The sequence below is a fragment of the Typopeltis vanoorti genome, chromosome 5 (assembly GCF_054136105.1).
Source record: "Typopeltis vanoorti isolate ZY-2024b chromosome 5, IOZ_Tvanoo_1.0, whole genome shotgun sequence".
Classification (NCBI taxonomy): Eukaryota; Metazoa; Arthropoda; class Arachnida; order Uropygi; family Thelyphonidae; genus Typopeltis; species Typopeltis vanoorti.
The window spans coordinates 170,585,474-170,607,956 of NC_143553.1; the positions used below are offsets into that span (position 1 = coordinate 170,585,474).

General features: G+C 37.2%; 1 protein-coding gene across 1 annotated transcript in view; it reads right to left on the reverse strand.

The window, feature by feature from the left end:
* The window catches only part of LOC150107054 (transmembrane 9 superfamily member 1-like), a 372,331-nt gene that overhangs the window by 313,777 nt on the left and 36,071 nt on the right, over positions 1-22,483 (reverse strand). The window contains exon 2 of the mRNA XM_090392919.1: positions 9,319-9,408. Within this exon, the coding sequence (XP_090249045.1) occupies positions 9,319-9,408 (90 nt within the window). The remainder of the gene's footprint in view (positions 1-9,318; positions 9,409-22,483) is intronic.

Here is a 22,483-nt window from a genome sequence, read left to right on the forward strand (position 1 = left end):
GCAAAGTACCAATATCTATTTAAGTGTGTGTTAGAGTGTATGCCAATGAATCTAGGAATATTTCCCTGAACTTGAATAAATTCCTGTTATAGGATACTGGCTGGCGCAGTATAAATACAAATTTGCCAGTATCTGAAAAGGAAATATCCCTAGGTAGAATCTAGTTAAGGTTAAGGATCAAAGCTGTATAACTGAGAGGAGACCTCCACATAGCCTTTAAAGGAACCAAGGCGAACAGCGAAAAGTCAGCTACTGGAACAAATCTGAAAACAAACCCCAATTCAACATCACCAGAGTTAAAGATCGGTACTATCAACGTAAGAAGCCTGAATCGCAAAGAAATGGAGCTAGCTGAGGAATTAGATAAGTACCAGATCGACATAATAGGGGTAACTGAAACAAAAAAGACCAAAACTGGTGAGATCTTTCTGAGTAATAAATACAAAATGTTATATTCAGGCAATGACAATCAAGGAAAAGAAGGAGCAGCCATAGTATTCAACACAAAATACGAGGCTAATCTTCTTGAATGGCAGGCAGTCTCAAGTAGAGTGATGTGGGCAAATATCAGAATGGGGAACTGGACAATGAGATTTATTTGTGCCTATGGTCCCACAGAAAGTTCTACTAAGGTAGAAGTGGAGGAATTTTTTGAGGCTTTAGAAAAAGCAACTGACACAATGAAAAAGGAAAAGTTGGTCCTTGTTGGGGATCTAAATAGCAGAGTAGGAAATGATTGTGAGGCATACAAAAATATTTTGGGAAAATTTGGAGAAAAGAGCAAAGCTAATAATAATGGCAAATATCTGTTGGATTTCTGCTCAGGACATGGACTGGTTATTACTAACACCATGTTCCAACATAAAAATGTGCACAAATTCACATGGAGAGAAGAGACTAGGAATAAGAAAAGTCTCGTTGACTATGTTACTGTTGATAGTGATGTTTTCTCCCTGGTGCAGGACACCAGAGTGTACAGAGGATTTGAAATTGGAAGTGATCACTATTTAGTCTTGAGCAGGATAAAATTGAATTTCATATTGAAAAGAATAACATATAAGAAAGTTTTAAAGCGAAAAAAAGTTGAGCAGCTCTCAGATGTGAACTGTAGACTAAAATACAGAAAGATTATTGAAAAGAAAATGAAAGAGTTTGAGAACAGGAATCAAACTTTGGAGATTCAGTGGCAAACTCTGAAGAAAACATTGATTGATTCTGCCAGAGAGGCATGTGGTGAGGTTGTCTGCAAGGATAAAAAAATCAGACCTCCCTGGTGGACACAGGAAGTTAAAGAGGCAGTGAAGGAAAAGAAGAAAGCATATCAAAAGTTCCTGTCAAATATTTCAGCTTGTGCTCTTAGAGAATACAGAGACAAATGCAAGAATGCTAAACACTGTGTAAAACTAGTTAAACAAAAGTCATGGGAGGAATTTCGCAAGAATATAGAAAATAAATATCAAGAAGGTCGCAAAATATTCTGGAGGTTGTTGAAGAAGCTTAGGAATGTAGGAAAGAGTGCTGTAAAAGGAGATAGAGATGATAAAGATGACATGAAAATGGTAGAAAAAGATATCCTTGAAGTATGGAGTAATTACTTCCAAAAATTGCTAAATGAAACAAGCAGTGATGACAGCACAGTGGTAAAAAATACTAACTAGGCATGCAGTCAGGAATACATATCCATACTTGAAGTAGAAAAAGCCATCAAAGGGTTGAAACATGGAAAGGCACCAGGAGTAGATGATATTCGACCAGAATTGCTGAAGTATGGTGGTATAAGAGTCTTACAGTGGCTGCACTGCATAGTTCAGAAAGCTTGGACAGAGGGACGAATTCCTGATGATTGGAGTAGAGCTCTTATAGTACCCATATATAAAAAGGGAAATAAAACTGAATGTGAGAATTACAGAGGTATTTCCCTACTGAGTGTTCCTGGCAAGATCTATGCAAGTATACTTGAGAAACGGTTGAGAAGAATTGTGAAAGAAAAGCTTGGTGAAGAACAAGCTGGAGTCAGGCCAAATAGAGGCTGTCAGGATCAGATCTTCACTTTACGACAAATAGTCGAGAAAGCACGGGAATATAACAAAGATCTGTATTTAAGTTTTGTCGATTTGGAAAAGGCATATGACAAGGTGCCAAGAGAGAAGCTATTCAATACGCTGCAGTTATATGGTGTCAATGGGGCATTATATCAAGCAATACTTAGTCTTTATTTGAGTTGTAAGTCAGCAGTTAGAATTGAAGGAAGTACAGGAAGATGGTTTAATGTTAAATCTGGTGTGAGACAAGGATGTACATTATCCCCTCTGTTATTCATTATCTATATGGATCACATTATGAAGGAAAGTGGTATTAAACATGATATCAAAATTGGAGATGTTAATGTCAGCTCTTTGCTTTATGCGGATGATGTTATACTTCTAAATAAATCCGCTACAAGTCTGCAAGATTCTCTGACTAAATTCAATAGCTGTTGTAATAGATATGGTATGAAGGTCAGCAATAAAAGACAAAGACGATGAAAACAGGCAGAATCACTGAAAATGTCACCTGTGTTGTGAATGGAGAACCTGTGGAACAAGTAAAATATTTCAGCTACTAAGGCATGATATTTAGTGAAGACGGTAAATTAAATATAGAAATAGACAACAAAATCAGCAAAGCTGGTATGGTGGTAAGCAATTGAATAAATTCATATGGAATAAGAGAGAAATTAGTCGGAACACTAAATTAGCTGTATACAAGACAGTGTTCAAACCAGTTTTAACATATGGATCTGAGAGCTGGGTCAGAAGTAAAACACTTGACCAAAGGCTAGAGACCACAGATATGAGAGTCCTGAGAAAGATTATAGGTGTGAACAGATGGCATCAATGGCAATATCATATTAAAAAGGAGGATATTAGGAAAGAACTTGACATTGTCAGCATCCAGGAATGTGTTAGCAGAGCTAATCTCAGGTGGTATGGTCACTTAAACAGAATGGGCGAAGAAAGATTAGCAAAAGAAGTGTTCTCTGCCAGGTTGGCAGGAAAACAACCCAGAGGAAGACCAAGATATTGGTGGATTGATACGGTACAAAGTGCCTTAGACGATAGAAATATAAGATCTGATAATGTCAGAGTCTTGACAAGTAACAGACTGATTTGGAGGAAAATTGCAGGTAGGAAGTTAGTAATGATGTAATTTTTTTCAGGTAGTACTATCATATCCTGTACACCCCTTGAGGGTACATGGCAGGAATTTGATGATGATGATGCGAATCTAGTTAGGCTACACACAAGAAAAGATAATAGAGGTTAAAGAAGTATATAAGTTAAGAAAGTAGAGAGAAACAATGACTTAACACAAGTTAATGGTATGGTCAGTTCCACAGTACATTCCCTAAAAACACAAGGTGAAACTACATTTAATCCACCTGTCTTTACTGACATTTAGCATATTCAGTAATTGGAATGCATCCTCTTCATTCACTTCTAACACTTTGCCACCTCCTTAACCCTCTAGGAATAAAGCTTGCTGTACCAAAATGGAACACACTAATAAAGTAATCATTTAATAGATCAGCCTATGTCATCTGCATTGGTTACTGTCATCTCCATTCAGCAAAGTAATCTGTCCACAATTGTTTTTCATCCTACTTGCCATATAGTGAAAAAAAAACCTCGGGATTCTCATTTTTTTTAATGTTTTTTTAATGTAAATTTTTTTAATTTCTAATTTTATTACTCTTACGTATGGAAGGCAGAATAACCTACAGCAAACAAATGGCATGTGTGGAAAAAGATAAGGATACGGTAATCTGTTGTTCTTCTTGAAATGAAATGTTTCATGGAGGAAGCTGTTCCACAGGATTGAGGTGGGTGGAATGAAAGATGACCGGGAGTAGTTCAATGAGTATGCAATTCAACTATGAAGGGATGTTCAGCACCTGTTACTCAACTTTGTGTGGATCTGCAGAGATGGGAGGTATAATGGATGCTAGTTCTGCTGAGCAATGGCCATGGAATTATTGGTAGAAGAGACGATGGAGAAACTGCTCTTCTATGGGAAAGTGGCTAAACAGAATCTTTAAGAGATGTATCATTAATGAACTAAACTGTCCTTTTCTGAACAGCATCAAGAATTTTTAGGGAAGTCTTAAGTGCACCATCCTACACATGAGAGCAGTGTTCCAAGGTGGTTGGATTTGGGATTTATACATTGTAGATAAATGTTCAGCAGAGAAGTACTATCTTGAGCAAAAAAAAGATGCGAAGTTTTTTGGAAGCTGATGATGCTATAGAAGTGATATGATTGTGCCCAGGAAAGGTTTGGATTTGAAAGAGTAAGTCTAATGAGAGAGATTTGGTCTTGACTATTGAGCTGAGCATTATCAAAAGTAAGTGGAGAAGTTCTTGTAAGAAAACAAGAAAAACTATGTTTTGGAAGCATTGAAGTTGACTATGTTGCTTTCACCCTAGTCAAGGATGTGGAGATATCAGTGTTCGCGGCACTTATTATAGAAGATCTTGAAGCCTGACATGCTTGGGCACTGAAAGGCTTGTCATATGAGTCGGACAAGCAGAGTGTGCTATCATCAGCAAAACTATGAATAGGGTTTGCAGTCAATGAGAGTGAGTCATTTATATAAATCAGGAAGGGAGGGTGAGACAGAGTCCTGAGGAACACTGGCACTGACAGGAAAATCTGGAGAGAGAGAGAACACCATCCACCATTGCATGCAGGGATCGATCTGAGAGAAAACTGACAATGCAATTACTCAAGGATGATAATAGGTCAAATGATGGTAACTTGCTGAGGAAGCCCTCAAAGCCAGACCTATCAATAGCCATGGAGATGTCAAGAGCAATGGCACAGGTTTCTCCAAACCTTTCCATGGAATGGGTACAAAGGTATGTAACATTAGTCAGGAGATCTTCTGTGGATCTAGATTAGCAAAATCCATACCGGTGGTTACTAATTAGTTAGCAGTTCTTAAGGTGTTGAAGTAGATGACTGTTTTATAGCTTTCTTGAGCACAATGGGGATCCATCAGAACCAGCTGCTTTTGTGGTATCCAAGTTATTCAAGATTCTTCTGATGTCTTTCTGGAGGAAGGTCACAATAGACATGAGATGCAATGCTCTAATTTGCGTTATCTATGGAGGAGTTGGAAGTGAAGAATGAAGCCAAGACATCAGTCTTGTCTTTAGGTGATATTACAATGTTACCATTAGAATGAGATAGAGGAGGTAGCACAAATGGACAAAAGTTGCACCCAACAGTTTTGAGGAGGAACCAGAAGGTGTGACTGCCAGCGACACAAACAAGTTTTCTACATTTATCCTTGTTGAATTTAGGCTCTGGCCTTTTAATGGTGGTTTTACAAGTGTTGCAGGCAACTATGTAGGCTGCAAAGGATGCTGGTGTATCTCAAGTCACTTATGAAAGGTAGTTTGCTATTCTTGGACTGCTCTGGCACACTTTTTTGGAGAACCATGTTTAGATATGGGTTGGGAAATTTGAACAGAGTGAGGAATAAAAGTTTCAATTTCAATATGTATTATTTCTGTAACAAGATCACAAGATGCATCTGGAACAGAAGAATGAAAACAGTAGTCAGACCATGGAACACGTAAGTCCTCCCACTTGGCATTGTTGTAATGCCAGACATGAGGTTGTGAATGGCTGGAGGAAGGATGTTCCATTAGAAACGAAACTTGGATGAGATTGTGGTCTGGATTATCAAGAGCAGCAGTCACCTGAACACTAAATCTCTTTTCCTACCGGAAAAGAGATTTAGTTAAGATGAGATCCAGAGTGTTGACTGAGTGGAGAGGATTGTCAGAAATTCTGGTAGGAAAATAAATGACCTGTTTTAAGTCATTGCTTACAGCAAAAATCCTAGCCTGAGCCTTATATTCTTCATGCAAGTGTTCTCCTCCTCCCTATTGATATATTTTCTATGATCTTTTTAATCTGCGATTCCTCTTTAATTTCTCTAGTCATTCATTTGACTCCAAATCATTTTATCTTCTTCACTCAAAGTATACAATCTACTGCTGTCAAATGTTTTTTCTTAAATATCTCCCATGCACTACTGATCCTTCTTCCTTCAAATTCTTTCATCCATTGTTCTGCTGCAAGCTGGTTTATAAGTCTATGATAGTTGTATGCCTTACAATTAAACAAATTCCTTCTGCCTCAGATGAGATGAGATAAGAGCCAACTTCTACATGATCCTCCAAGTCAGGACTATGTGGTTGCTCATGCCAACTGTTGCCAAGTATGACATCTCAGTTACAATCAGATCCTCTGTTGCTATGACCAAATCCAAAACTCTTGATCCTCTTGTTACCCAAGACAGTTGTCCCTCAAGAAACCCAAAAATTCAGTTCCCTTAGTACTGCATATTGCCTTCTCAGCCCAGTAGAAGTCTCCCATAATGATCCTGCTCATCACCATTTATATGCCCTGGTCTATAGCAACATTCCATTAAATATCTTGTCTTATAAACATCTCTCTCACAACATATATTCTCAAAGCCAATAGTGTTATTTCCAGTGTGACTCTCCATCCTAAGAGGGCACAATTCATCTATTATCATGAGTAACATTCCACTATCCAATTTATCTTCCCTAACTTGTCAAAATATGATATACCATTCAATTTCCAATGTTAGAACATTCTCAGTTAACCAAGTTTCACTGATACCAACCATCTTCAGAGATACTGAGTCAATCAATACCATAAAACTCATTCTCTTTATTCCTAATGCTGCTAACATTTGTATACAGAAAAACCAGAGCATTGCCAGTATTCTTATACCATTATTACTCCCCACATACTCCACCTGGCTCTGCGATATAGTGTATACCACCTCATTTCTCAAGCCACACAAGACCATCGGTGCTATGTACCACCTTAGCAATTCTAGATTCCCTGATCACTCAACTGTGCAGAAAACAAGTCTCTTCAAATGGCTGCATCCTTCTGCATTCAAATGTAATCCATCTCTTGTGTCCAGCTCTCTTCCATCCTCAAATGTATTCCACGCATCCACATTTCCTAGACTTTTCCTTCCACACATTTTCACTATCATCTTATTCGTTGTCACTGCCTTTTTCCATTCCACATTACCAAACTGAGGCAACACACTCACTATCATCTTTCTGACAAATGTCTGCTGCACTATCCCTAACATCAATCACAAGTCTCTCGCTACGTCATTCACGCTACTTCTCAAGCCATTTGTACCAACCATTACTATCATCATCTCTACATTCTCATCTCTCTTCGTACTCTTTATTGTTCCACTTGGCAAGCTCTCCTCTGGCACTCTACTCTGTACACCCAGAATCATCAAATCTCCATACATGATACTCCTAACAGATTCACTCATCCTTCTCTCACTGGCATCCCTGATTCTTTCTGCTTCCAATCTCTCTCCTCCCCACTCTCCCTCCTTTCTCTCTTTGCTTTTTCCCTTGCTTTCAATCTCTCTTGACTCTCTCATTCTCCGCCTTCCTCTCTCCCTTAATTTTTTTCTTCCTACTCTCATTCTTCTCACACTAGCCAACCTCTCCAGCATCCTAATCTCTTCATTCTCCCACCTATACTAGTCTTCATGCCTTCCATCTTCTTTCTCAGCAGTTATATTTCTTTCTTTCTTTCTTTCTCTCTCTCTCTCTCTCTCCATGCCAGGAATTAAAATGGTTGCTTTTGCTATAGTTAAGGCATCTGATCAGATTTGGCACAAAAGATACTAAAAAATAAACACCTACTATATGCTATCTTCCAACTTTAGCAATCAGGTCACCAGCTTTCTCTCTAGATATACATATGTGATGGTAAAAAAGGTCCGTATCCTCAAATTTTACTAATGCTTGGGTTCTGCGGGGCTCTGTTTTTTAACTTATTGTCTTCCTTCTATATATCAATGACCTTCTCAGGATGACTGCTTCTAAACTTTAAAAACCTAAATGCTGATCTCCAAACTAATTTTCTGTGTGGGTTGTTGATTTCAATGCTAGCTAAACTGATTCCTATCTTTTATCTGATACAAAAAAAAAAAAAAATCTTTCAGTCTTACTTTTGATAACACTTAAGTCTCTGACAAGACAAGATTTCTAATAGAGATATTAGAAACTATAATTTCTAATATCTCTTGATATAAAATATCACAAAATGCCTCCTCAGCATACAAAATATTTGGTTTTATCTTTTAGTCATTAACTTTACATCTAAAAAGCTATTACCTCGATACAAATCAGAAATTCATCAAATCAATGAATACTGTTTTTTTTTGATCCATAACATTGCCTTAAATATACTAGACTCAGTGCAGAAGAGAGCAATTCAGTTGATTAATGACCCACATCTCATTCATTCTACACCTTTGTACACAGACGTTCTATTTTTCTCTCTCTCTCTCTCTCTGCTGCTTACATTTTCCACATCACAACCACATCAGAATTTCCTCACTCTCTCCTAAAATCTGTTGAAACCTATTATGTTACAACTAATCAATGCTCCTTCACATTCAGCTTTGAACTCCTAGAACAAATCCTTCTTCCTCTTCATTCCTACTACTCGCATTTGGAAGAGTCTTCCTATTATGTGTTTCCAAAAGAATGCAGGTTTCAAATCCAATATCAAATCTAGTACATTTTGTACTATAGATTTGTGGTTAATTTTTATAAATTTTATAAGAAGAAGATAAATTTTATATTTTTTTTTGTATTTCAAATAATTTTTTTACATAGTCCAGAAATCTTGTTAGAGACCCCACATGGAACTTTTTCAAGCCACTTTAGGTCTCTAATAAGTGGGGTAGTGGTCTCCCAACATGCAATGAAATTCATCTCTCACCTAAAGACAATCACATACATCCATACCCGCAACAAGATTCAAACCCACAACTTAATGGTTAGAGAGTGGGTATGCTAACCACTTGGCCAACCAGGCTTCTTCAACATTCTGTCCATACAGTGCATTGCAGTATTATAGCCTGAAGAACCACTAGTACATGGAAATGCCATAAAAAATTTCCATAACATCAGATGACTCATGACAGGTGTCCTCCTCTAGCTGACTTTATGACCATGTATCATCCCTTGAATTTATTTAAGTTAACTTTCAAAAAACGTCTCAGCCAAAACAGTGGCACCAACTATTTTAAAAAGATTTCACCTACAAATCTTCTCTATGAGTTTATTAGAGCTGACTGCTTCAGCACATAATGAATGGTAATAGTAAATACTAATGGTAAAAAATGGATAAATGTTGGAAAAAAGTATGGGGGAAAAGAAAAATAACTGAAAATAAGCTTACTTTATCAGGTCTACAGACAGGCAGCTGGTAATAGTGGTATGTCTCATGTGGATTGAAATATGGTCCAACTTTGTTAACATACAATATAACCTAAAAGAAAAAATTATATTAAACTTTTTTTGAGTTAACCTTTTCTTTTTTCAGTGTTTAGTTACAGTTTTAAAATAAACTAATATGGAAATGATCTGATTATCATCTGCAAAAAAAGATGCATGATACATTTTAAGTGAACTCAGATCATGTTTCTAGTCTTTTCTAAGGTAGACTGTACACACAAAACTGACTGATGTAATATTCAATTCAATGGCCATTTCCTGGTGATATTAGGTAGTAATGGCAGAAATACAGAAAGAAAGCTACTTCTACGTAAGAAAATTAATAGGAAAAAAAAAAACATTATAAAATCAAAGAGAATCTATGGCATTGCTCACTTAACAAAAAAAAAAGAATTCTGAAACTATCTAAATGATTGAATAGACAGATTTTGTATTTAAAAGTCAATAATTTTGTTAAAATTGTGATCCCATAAGCAATCAAAAATGTCAAATGTTAATAAATGAACACTGGTCACAGAGGAGGCAATGAAATAGCCTCAAGAGGCTTTTGAGTCCATTTGAGAATTCTACACTGCTCTCAACACGCTGCTTATTAACGTTCACTTCTTTCTTAACACTTTTTGTCCTGACTTTATCATTTATTCATGTATGAATAGGGAATTATATACAGAAATATTTATATAGCAAAACTCATGTATTCAAAGTCTACTAAAAGTGAATCAGATTGCTCTGTTTTGTGCCAAATAGTAAATGTCAGATTGTTCATGAGTCTCATTTTGCTTATGTATTATAAAAATTGTTTCCTTGATTATGTATTATAAAAACTGTGTTCATTAGTTGGCCTGCAGATAGCAAGAACAATGAACATAGGTGAAAGTGGATGTCCACATAGGTGTTCTAACACACCTCCCGATTGGTGCCCCCTCCCCCACGGGATATACTGTAAACTTCCAGTAGGCTGACGTAGCTTGTTAAGCACGTTAGGGCCAATTACCCAATATGTGGATTTATTGCTGATTATGAAAGGAATTAGAGATACAGAAAAATTGTGTACTGTAACTTCCACTCCTTTTTCTCAAAGAGAAATCAGGAAGCCTGTCCCAACTTTACAATGTAAAATTTAATTATTATATATAAATTATTTATATTAGTTAAGTATAAAGAGCTAATAAGCTTCATTTCGGCAATGAAAACATTACTTAAATTAAGGGGATATTAAATCCCACATAGTTTTAAAACCGAATAAGAAACTCAAAGATTGGAATCAGAGAGTTTCTTGCCGAATATAGTAAACTATAAAGTATCGGCGACACTAGCGTTAGCCAATGCAAGTGATCCTAGTACGTAGTACAATACCGGACGACTCATTGCAAAGGTGGGGGAAGTTCAGATCGCTATTCTTAGGTATTTTCCATAATGTAAAAACACATTTCCTAGGAAATGTATGCTGTTATTACATTATGGAGGGAGGTCACTACCCAGACCGGTTTCAGCATTTTTTGAGGCTTCATCAGTGAGTGGCTAGACCTAATACCAAAGTGTATAGCGAAAAGAACTTATGTACTCTGCGAACGAGTTTTCCAAACAGGTGCAACCATTAAGTTACTTAAGTATAAAGAGCTAATAAGCTTCATTTCGGCAATGAAAACATTACTTAAATTACGGGGATATTAAATCCCACATAGTTTTAAAAGCGAATAAGAAACTCAAAGATTGGAATCAGAGAGTTTCTTGCCGAATATAGTAAACTATAAAGTATCGGCGACACTAGCGTTAGCCAATGCAAATGATCCTAGTACGTAGTACAATACCAGACGACTCGTTGCATAATGTAATAACAGCATACATTTCCTAGGAAATGTGTTTTTACATTATGGAAAATACCTAAGAATAGCGATCTGAACTTCCCCCACCTTTGCAACAAGTCGTCCGGTATTGTACTACGTACTAGGATCACTTGCATTGGCTAACGCTAGTGTCGCCGATACTTTATAGTTTACTATATTCGGCAAGAAACTCTCTAATTCCAATCTTTGAGTTTCTTATTCGGTTTTAAAACTATGTGGGATTTAATATCCCCTTAATTTAAGTAATATTTATATTAGTTTATATTATTATATATATATATATATTACCTTGATGGACCTGTGTTTCATTCAGGATTTCTCCATGAATGCAGGTCACAAAGATGCCTGCAACGATCTCGATCTTGAGTATCTCTCTCTTCCATGTTATAAAAAGATTTCACTAATGGGTCTTCCTATCTCTTGTACACGGTCTTCCTGGTTTTCTCTTTATTCTCGGTTGCCAATTAAGCATTCTGTATATCTATCTGTTCTCCCTAAGTCTTGCTATGTGGCCTGCCCATCTCATCTTGTTTTCGTATACTGCAGTTACCACATCTTTTATACCTGATCTCTCTTGGTTCAGGATTTCTAACATGTTCCATTTTGATGTTATAAATCCTACTCTCTATTACATGCTGATTTATCCTGAGAGTCTCTTCTTCTTGTGTTCCATGTTTCTGATCCATATGTGAGTGATGGAAGAATGTCACTATTAAAATTTTGTCTTTGCAGAGATGTCAAGATTTTAATCAGTTAGTGTCTTTTAATCTGTTGAATGATTACCATATGGCTTTCTTTTGTTTTACTAGTTCTTCATTACATCATTATTCATTTTTATGTTTGTCCTAAGTAATTTTAAGAATTAACCTGTTCCACAGGACGTTATTATAGGTTGCTATCACTTTGTAGATGTTTTTAATCCAGTTTGTTATTTCTGAATTCATTTTTAGGCCTATATCACTGTTGTTTGCAATTTTTTTTTTTGCCCATTTCTTTTTTGTCTTTTGAGATCTTAGTACTAGATCATTGGCAAACATAAAGCTTTGTAACTTTTTGCCATCTATGTTTATTCCACCATTTAGGTCTATTTTTCTCAGAACATATTCTAAAGTGTCGGTAAATAGGTTTGGGGAGATCACACACCTTTCTTTATATCTATCTATATATACGAGAGCGGTCGAAAAAGTTCTCTGCATCAACCATAGATAACAACACTATTGGCAAGATTTTTTTTTTCTAAGTTGGTACATCTGTCATAAGCATCCATGTGAAATTGCAAGTCATTCTATCAAGTAGTATGTTTTATACAGTTATCTGAAGCAAAAGTGTTGTCTGTATCCCTTGAAATGGATAAAATTGAGTATTATGCAGTTAGAAAATTCTTTGTAAAAGAAGGTTTAATTCCAAAAGAAATTCATTTGAAGTTCATAAATATTTATGGACACTCTTCTCCTTCGTTTTCAATAATTAAGAAATGGGCCGCCGAGTTTAAATGTGGCCGTACCAGCCTTGAAGATGATCCACGTGAAGGATGTCCAAAAAGTGTAACAACACCAGAAATCATTGATCAAGTGCATGATATGGTATTGGATGACCGGTGAGTCAGAGTGTGAAATTGCTGATACTATAGGCATTTCAAAAGAATATGTAGAATATATTTTGATGAAGAATTACAAATGAAAAAGCTTTGTGCAAGATGGGTGCTGTGGTTGCTCACAGCAGATCAAAAACACACTCACATGAAAATCTCTGAACAGTGCTTGGGGCGTTTTAACAAGAACAAAACTGATTTTGTGAGTCGATTTATTATTATGGATGAGACTTGGATTCACCATACACACCAGAATCCAAAACAGTGGACAGAAGCCAGACATTCTCTGTCAAAGAAGACACAGTCGGTTCCATCAGCAGGAAAGGTCGTAGCATCGGTGTTTTGGGATGCTAAAGGCATTTTGTTTATTAATTATCTTGAAATGGGTAAAACAATAACCAGGGAATATTATTCCGATCTTTTAACCAGACTAGACGAAAAAATTCGTGAGAAAAGACCTGGTTTGCAGAAGGAAAAAAATCATCTTTCATCAGGACACACCTGCCCACAAAGGTGTTGTGGCAATGGGAAAATTAAGGGATCTGCACTATGAATTGTTGGAACATCCACCCTATTCCCCAGATTTGACTCCCTCTGACTTCTATCTCATCCCAAAACTAAAAATCTTCCTCACTGTTCGGCGTTTTTCTTTGAATCGAGAGGTGACTGCAGCTGTGGAGGGGTATTTTGCAGATCTTACTGAGAACCACTACAGGGACAGGATAATGGTACTAGAGTATCACTGGAATAAATGTATTAGTCTTAAGGGAGATGTTGAAAAATAAAAATAATTTTGAAATTATAAATTTGTTTATTCCTTGTTAGGCTGAGAACTTTTCATACCATCCTCGTAAGGCAATCGATGTAGTCTTTAGCCTCTATATACAAGTGGCCGTTCATGAAATTACTTCACTACCTGCTCTAGGTAGTGACCCCTTCCCATAATGCATATGACAATACATGTCTATCAGGATATGTGCATTGCAATGCATTATGGGATACTAAGGCAATTGATGTGAAGTCATTAGCCTCTATATACATGTTGCCCAGCCAAGAAATTACTGCACATGCAAAATTTGTTCGCTTACAAAGAATATACCGTATTTTTTTGCCTTATTAGGCACACATTTGTATTGGATGCATCATATTTTTCATGTAAATATTAATTTCAAAATTGTTAATTTGAATATTAAAGATCAAAATTGAATTGTTTTCTAGAATTCATGAGTCTGCAAAACTCAATAATTTTATTTTGGAATTCCTCTAGCATCTTTTATGAAAATGGGATTCTGTACACGAGACTGCATGGTTTTGTGATGGGTAGATCATGCCTCAGTAACTTGCTCACGTTCTATAACACAGTGACGGCTGAACTGGATAACGGTAAAGGGTTTACAGTGATTCTACTGGACCTTGCTAAACCCTTTGATAGGATACCACATGTAATTCTAATCAGTAAACTGCAGCATATGAGAATGGATATAGGGTTAGTGAGATGGATAGAAGGGTGGTTGATGGAGAGATATCAGAGAGTGGTTTATTCAGAAGTAGAGTCCAAAAGACGGCCTGTGACTAGCGGTGTGCCACAGGGTTCTGTTCTTGGACCACTACTGTTTAATTTGTTCATTAACAATATAGGAAAGGATCTGAGAGGAACTGTGCATCTGTTTGTGGATGATGCAAAGTTAGATAGAGCAATAGTGAATGCTCAGGATGTCAAAATTTCGCAGAATGATTTGGATAGTTGAGGACTAGGCTAAGGAGAATGGATGTCAATTTAATGTGGAAAAATGTAATGTTTTGCATTTTGAGATGAAAGGATTAGCAGCAGTATATCACATTGGTGGAACTGTACTCCAGGAGATTGACGAGGCCAGGGATTTGGGAGTGTTGGTGGATAGGGAGTTGAAGTTTAAGGGACACATCGCAAAAGTGGCAAAATCAGCTCATCAAATCACTTGGTTGCTGAAAAACACTTTAACGAGAAGAGACAAACAGGTCATTGTTCCTCTGTATCGAGACTTGATAAGACCCCATCTTGACTACTGTGCTCAGATTTGGTCACCTAGGTTTCTTCTTGATGGGGAGGAGGTGGAGAGGATCCAGAGGCGAGTGACCAAGATGATAGCAGGTCTGTGGAATGAACCGTATGAGAACAGGTTGAGGATTTGTGGGTTGCAAAAATTGGTTGATAGGCGGAGGAGGGGAGATATGATTGAGACATTCAAATTACTAAAGGGTTTCTATAAGATTAATTCAGAAGATATTTTTGAGAATAGGACTGGTAGTGGGAGGACTAGGAGCCATCCATGGAAGCTTGGTAAGAGTGTGGTTAGCAAGAGTGTTAAAGCTATGTTTTTTTACTTGGAGAGTAGTAAATGAGTGGAATAAGCTGCCAGAGTCTGTTGTGGGTGCCATGACTGTAAATGAGTTCAAGGTGAAATATGATAGATACTGTGTGAATGTTGAATAGTTGTTCTTGACATGATGTTGGGTCTCCCTCGATGAATCTAAGGACTCCTTGGAGCTGCCCGTAATAATAATAATAATAATAAAATGGATGCGGAATGAAATTAAGAAAATTCGGGTAAAAACTATTAAAACTAATCATGATGGCACGAAACAGTTAACGAAAGATGAGCAAATGGCGTTATATTATGACTCCATTATTAAAGTTGTGCAGTATGATAGGATGCACAAGGTATGTTTTCCAGGTGATAAAATGAGTAGAGTGATTGAAGCATTGGATATGAGGAGGGAGCGAGCAAAGAAGTTGATGGTTTTAATCGGCACAAATGATTTGACAGAGGACAAAGAGCAAGTCAGAATGGATATCAGGAGGCTAATTAGGATAAAAGAGAATAGTGTGACAGGAAGGGTAGTCAGCGTGTTGCCTAGGTATGACTGTGGTGAAATGAGGCGGAGAGAGCAAGGATCATGAATGATATGCTGGCTGAAATGTGTGAGGAGATGGGAGTACAGTTTGTTAATGTGTGGAATGAGTTTGAAGGAAGAAGTGAACTGTATGGGAGCGATGGACTGCATTTGAGTGGTTATGGTGCGAGTCGCTTGGAGAGACTGCTGCTGGAAGGTAGAGAAGTGAGTAGAGTAAGAGAGAATGAATCAGATCAAGCGGGAAGTGATGTGGTAGAGCAGGAGAGTAAGACAGGAGAGATTGAAGAGGTGGTTATGAATGAGGAAGTGAGTGGTATGAGTATAGAAAATGAGAGAATGGGTGTGCAAGAGGAGCAGTGAAATGGGGAGGCTCAGGGTGGACAGGGGTACACAGCGTGAGAAAGGTGGATGCTCCGAGAGGAGGTGAGAGCATGTGTAGACAGGAAACAAATGGGATCAAGAGGAAACAGTAGGAACTGAAAAGGGTTTTAAAATGAATAAGCAGAAAGGGAAATGGCCCCAGTCGAGCATGGAGAGATCACATTGAGTAAGTGGTATCAGTGGAACTAGTTGTAGATCCAGAAATGATCTGTTGTGTTTGTATACAAATGCTAGAAGTATAAGAAACAAGGCAGATGAAATGGTTGCATTAATTGTATCTGTTCACCCAAAGATTGTCAGAATAAGTGAGACATGGTTGGAAGAGAACGACATCCTGACAGGAATAGAGATGGAAGGCTATGATGTGTTTCATGAGGATAGAAGGGGTAAAAAGGGAAGGAGAGTGCTACTGGTGATAGAGAAAGAGTATTGTCCATACAAAGTAGAGATGCAAGAGGGAAAAAGTGCCAGTGGTTTTGAGGCAGTATAGAGTGAGATAGAGGTGAATGGAATCAAATACTTTGTTGGATGCTGTTATAGACCAGGTAACATGGATGGTGGTGATAATGAAATGTATAATCAAATTAGTCAAGCAAATAACAAAAGGGTGATCATTATGGTAATATAGACTGGAATGATGAGATAGCAACTAGAAGTAAAGAAAATGAGGGAGTTTTTGAGGGATGTAATTATAAATGAGGTGTCAAATCATCCACCAATTGGTGAGAGTAACCATGAGGTGATTACCTGGGTGGTTGCCAGCAGTGTGAGGACCTGTGTGAAAAAAGGGTATATGTGGAACTACAAGGAGGGGGGGGGATTATGAAGAGTTCAGGAGACAGCTTGCAGGTGTAGCATGGAATGAGGAGTTAGCTGGAAAAGAGATCAATGCAGCTTGGGGGATTTTCAAAAACTATCTAGTAGATGCAATGTCTAAGTGTATTCCAAGGGTGAGAAGGTTAAATAAGGTAGGCGTAGATGGATGAATAAAGAGATTAAGCATGCGATATAGAGAAAGAGGGCATTGTGAAGGCAGCATAAGAGAAGTGAAGATAACCAATTCCATGAGGTCTACAAAGACCAGGCAAGGAGAGTGACTTGGTTGGTGAGGGTAGCTAAAGAGAGGTATGAACAGCAGTTAGCTAATGAAGCCAAAAAGAATCCTAAGGAGTTATTTTGATACGCAGACAGCAAAAGAAAGAATGATTATGGAAGGATGACATTGATTGGAGAAAATGGTATAAAGACAGCTGTTGCAGAATGTGTGGTGGAGATACTTAATGAGCAATTCATAAAGGTCTTTCAATCTTGTGAATGTGACTTCATGGAGAGATTGAGAGCAGTAAATGATAGGGAGGAGAGACTGACTGTAAGTGAGCAAGAGGTGTATGGGGAGTTGAGTAAACTAGATGCTAATAAGGCTGTGGGGCTCAATCACCACATATTCTGATGGAATGTGCCAGGGAGTTAACACCTGTCTTGACATATATTTTTAAAATGAGTCTTGCACTCGGTCAAGTATCTAAGGAGTGAAAGGAGGGCAAGATTGTGCCACTTCATAAAGGAGGTGATCGAACTCAAGCATCAAACTATAGGCCTATCTGTGTGTCAGGTGTTGTGATTAAGTTGTTGGAGAAGCTTGTGAGAACTAGGATCCAGAGTTGGGTTGGCAACAATGGTATTATCTTTGATGGACAGCATAGATTTGCTAAAGGGAGGTCATGTTTTAGTAATCTACTTACTTATTACAATAAAGTGACTGCTTCCTTGGACAGAGGAAAAGGATACACAGTAATGTACTTAGATTTCACAAAGGCTTTTGATAGAGTACCTCATGATAAATTGATAGTCAAAGTAGAGCAGATAGGGGTTGGATATTAGATTAGTGCATTGGATTGGAGACTGGCTATCTGATAGGTATCAACAAATTGTGTATGGGGGGAGTGATATCCAGGAAAAAGAAAGTCACTAGTGGAGTGCCTGAGGGGTCTGTTTTGTGGCCATTACTGTTTAACTTGTATATTAACGATATAGGTGAAGATTTGGATGGAGATATTCAGTTGTTTGCAGATGATGCAAAGTTGGGATTAACCATGAAGAGTAGTGAAGATGTGTGGCCTTACAAGAAAACTAGAATAAATTGAGTGATTGGGCACGAAAATGGGGATATGAGTTCAATGTTGCAAAATGTAAGGTTTTTAAAATTTGGAAAACAAAGATGGGATGCAGAATTTATGCTTGGTGAGGATATATTGTTGGAGGTGGAAGAAATAAGAGATCTGGGGGTGAAAGTGGATAAGGATCTGAAATTTAGGGAACACATAGCCAAAATTGTGAAGACAACACAAAGGCCTCTGGGAATGATGCAGAGGACACTGACGTGTAGAATTAGGGAGATTCTTGTTCCGTTGTATAAGGCTTTGGATTAGGCCACAAATGGACTATTGTGCCGAAATTTGGTCACCTAGTTTTCGGAAGGATGAAGAGATGTTGGAAAGGGTCCAAAGGACTAATTTCTGACCTCTGGAATGTCGAGTATGAGAAAAGATTGAGAAGATGTAATTTGCAAATTCTGGTGGAGAGGAAGAAGAGGGGAGATATGATAGAGACCTATAAGTTGGGGTTGTTATAGGATCAATGTTGGAGAAGTTCTACAGAAAATAGTGGGTAATCGAGGGAGAACCAGAGGTGATCCCTGGAAACTGTATAAAGAGGGTGTGAGAAGAAGGTTTTTTCGTGCAGAGTTGTAAACGATTGGAATGCCTTGCCTGAGAGTGTGGTGTCTGCAAGGAGTTTGAATGTGTTCAAAGCACAGTATGATGAGCTGGGGGTATGATAAAAGGACAACCCAGATGAGTTTTTGACTCCATGAGGTCTTGAAGTAGTAATAATAGTAATAATGATATTTTCGTATGCATAAATCATTTCTCTTAATAAATCTAAAGCACCATGATGAAGACCCTGTAGATATGCAGCAACCTGATCTTCTTTGATCCATCATCCAAGTTTTTAATTCACTTTCAATTTCTGGCAATTTTGCTAGTTTTCTCTGGTGATTGTGTTTTTTAGAATATACTGCAATTAATTGCTGCTCTAGTTTCCTCCATGTTCGTACCATTTTTTTCTGTAGGCAGAGACCCAAAGCGCTGCTCTGCTGCCCTATGGCCATTCTTTTTTGGCACTCAATCACACTACACTTAAACATAATCATATAGCTATGTCTGTGCTTTGTAGAATCCATGGGTTAAAAAAAAATTAAATATAATAATGTATTGATTACAGTTTAAATGAGTTGATCATTAACAACCATGCTACTATTCAAACTGATCACTCAATTCCAACAAGTGAGATGCACTATAACTGCACATACATCAAAAACACATTATTGTATAAGATACACTGGTTTATAAGGCACATCCTAATTTTCAGATAAATTTTAAGTACAAATTACTTAAATATTATAAGTATATTATAAGCAGATCTTATAATATATGGTAATTTCTAGGCATGTTTAATTTATAGTATAACCAAGTGATAAAACTTTCTACATCCATCTCTAATCCAGAGTATTTCAGTAATAAGGTATGACACCTTCTGATTACTTATATATGGAAATATGAGTTCTGCATTACTTCAATCTTGGTATATCACTTCTGGGTCTGGCTTCCACTGATGAGACCTCAATAAAGGTCAAAACCAGTCCGAGTGGCCTGTAGAATGTTCCCTATGAGGATAAATTGCATTAGTATCCCATCAATTGCATTATGGGATACTAATGCAATTTATCCTCATAGGGAACATTCTACAGGCCACTCACCATCTTGGTCACTTGCTTCTGAATCCTCTCCACTGTTTCCTCATTCCCAATAAATTAAAGATACCAAGAAATTATATACTTGGTTTAATCCTTTATCCAAGTGTAAGCAAACAAAGTCTTCACTTGAAATATAATATAATCAGGACAGTGCAACTCATATATAGAAGCTAATGACTTCACATCACTTGCCTTAGTATCCCATAATGCAACACACATATCCTTACAGGTATGTATAATGCTATGCATTATGGGAAGGGTCACTACCCAGACTGGTTTCGACCTTTATTGAGGTCTTATTCATCATCATCACTTTCATTTGTTAGGCTATAAAGCTGTATTATATCGATATATGTTCTGTCATGATGAAACGGTTATTTTTGACCACAAGAACTATAGAAAATTGGTCCACAAGATACTTTTCTGTGAACCCCCCACAAAGACAGCCTGAAGATATACATTATAATTCCACTATCGTAATTCCGTATATGGGGACAGTTTCCAATAAGATTGCCAGACTCCTCCAGCCACATGGAATACGAATATCTTTTAAAACTTCAAAGACCATCTGCCAATTCTTAAGATCTCCAAAAGACAGTCATCCTTTTTACAAATACGTCGGAGTCTACGATATCCCCTGCTCGTGCGGATTGAACTATATTGGCCAGACTTCTATCAGTTTTGAAATCAGGAAAAAGGAACACATAGCATACCATACATAGAATGGGACAAAAGCTCCATGCCCTACTTAGAGGAGGATTTCCACTCCCGAATGATAAAAGAAGCCACAAGTTATTCGTTCAAAACAAAACCGAAATAGAAACCATGGATTAATTCTGTCTGAGATCTGGAAGACCCTCATTAGATCTTTAAACTTGCCAGAATTAAATTTTGCTACAAATTATAGAACGTTCCTACATAACGTGAGATCATACACGTTCTATGCGTGTGATGCATGCATTCTTCTGTTTTTTGTAAAAATGCAATTATATTCGGTTCACTTACAGTTTTAGCATTTAAGTGGTCTTACATGTATATATAACTTTTATCCTTATGATACCAACGGCTTAGTTGGCGAAACTAGTTGGTATAACTTAGTTTGAAATAAATCTGACCTACACACCCCAAATAGAAGTCAATCTTTCCTATATGTTCTGTCATTTATCTGTAATTTGACAAAAGATACTCTGTCAGATAAACCTTTATAGGGAGATATTCTATCTGAAATTCATTTGTTTACAAGAAAGTCAATTCCTTTTGATCTCGAATCTTCTGGTCCTTTCCATTAAAGTGCATTGCCTGAATATAATGTGAAGCAGTTTTCCTCTTTTCTTTTAACTTCTGATAGTCCAATAATCTTGAGTTTTCAGTGTTCTTACATTGTATGTTATTAAAGTTATAGAGTAATATTTCCTTTTGTGGTATTTTGTTTTGTTTGTGAATTCTTACTTGGGAAATGGGGTAAAATAGCTTGGCATCTTTAACATATATTATACCCGGTAAAAAACTTTCTACATCTATCTCTCATCCTGAGATTTTTATTTAATAAGGTCAAAGCACCTAATGGTAAAATACTTATAAGCTCTTATTACTTAAATCTTGGTATTCCTAAGCCTGGCTCCCACTGATGAGTCCTCAATAAAGGTCGAAACCGGTCTGGGTAGTGGCCCCTTACCTTTAATACATAGCATCATACATCTCATCAAGGAAATGGGCTTTGCATTAAGGGTAAATATTAAGAATAGTGATCAGAGCTTATTCTACCTTTACCACGAGTTGACTTGACTTGCACTACTTTGCGGGTCAGCTAGACTTGCAATACATGCAGGTGCAAACTTTACTTATTTGTCTGTTTGCTTACTTGGGAAATGGAGTAAAACCAGGTTTAAAATAGCTTGGCATCTTTAACATATATTATACCCAAGGTAAAAAACTTTCTACATATATATATATTTTTGGCATAGTTCAGAAACCCTGCTCTACTGAGCAAACATGGAACTTTTTCAAGCCACTTCAGGTCTGCAATAAGTGAGCAGCTGTCTCTCACGCTGGGTGATACAATTCATCTGCCATACGAGATTGGCTAAGTCACTTTCAATTTAAGAAATGCATACAAAGGTGCTTCTCATCATGATCATGATAATCAAACTCAGGTGTTTTACAATGGGAAAGCAATGTCCTGTTATTCTTTAAATTCTCCATAGTACACTTTGAAGAATGACAGGACAGTGTGCCCTTCCATTGCAAAACACCCCGAGTTTGATTCTCATGATGAGAACCTTTGTATGGACCGTTTTTTAAACTAGAGATGATTTAGGAGACTGATGTGTGTTCTATATTAAATTAAAACAAATGACAATTGTAAGCGATGAATCATGATAAGACAGTTAAACAAGGCCCTTCAGTTTGTGTCAGAGAATCAGGTGAACAGTGAAAAGTCATCTGCTAAAACTAACTCAAAATTAACTTCACCAGAATTCAATATAGGTACCATAAGATAATTAAATGGTAGGCAATTTCAAGTAGGCTGAAGAATTAAACATCAAAATATAAAACTGGATAATGACACTTATTTGGGCAT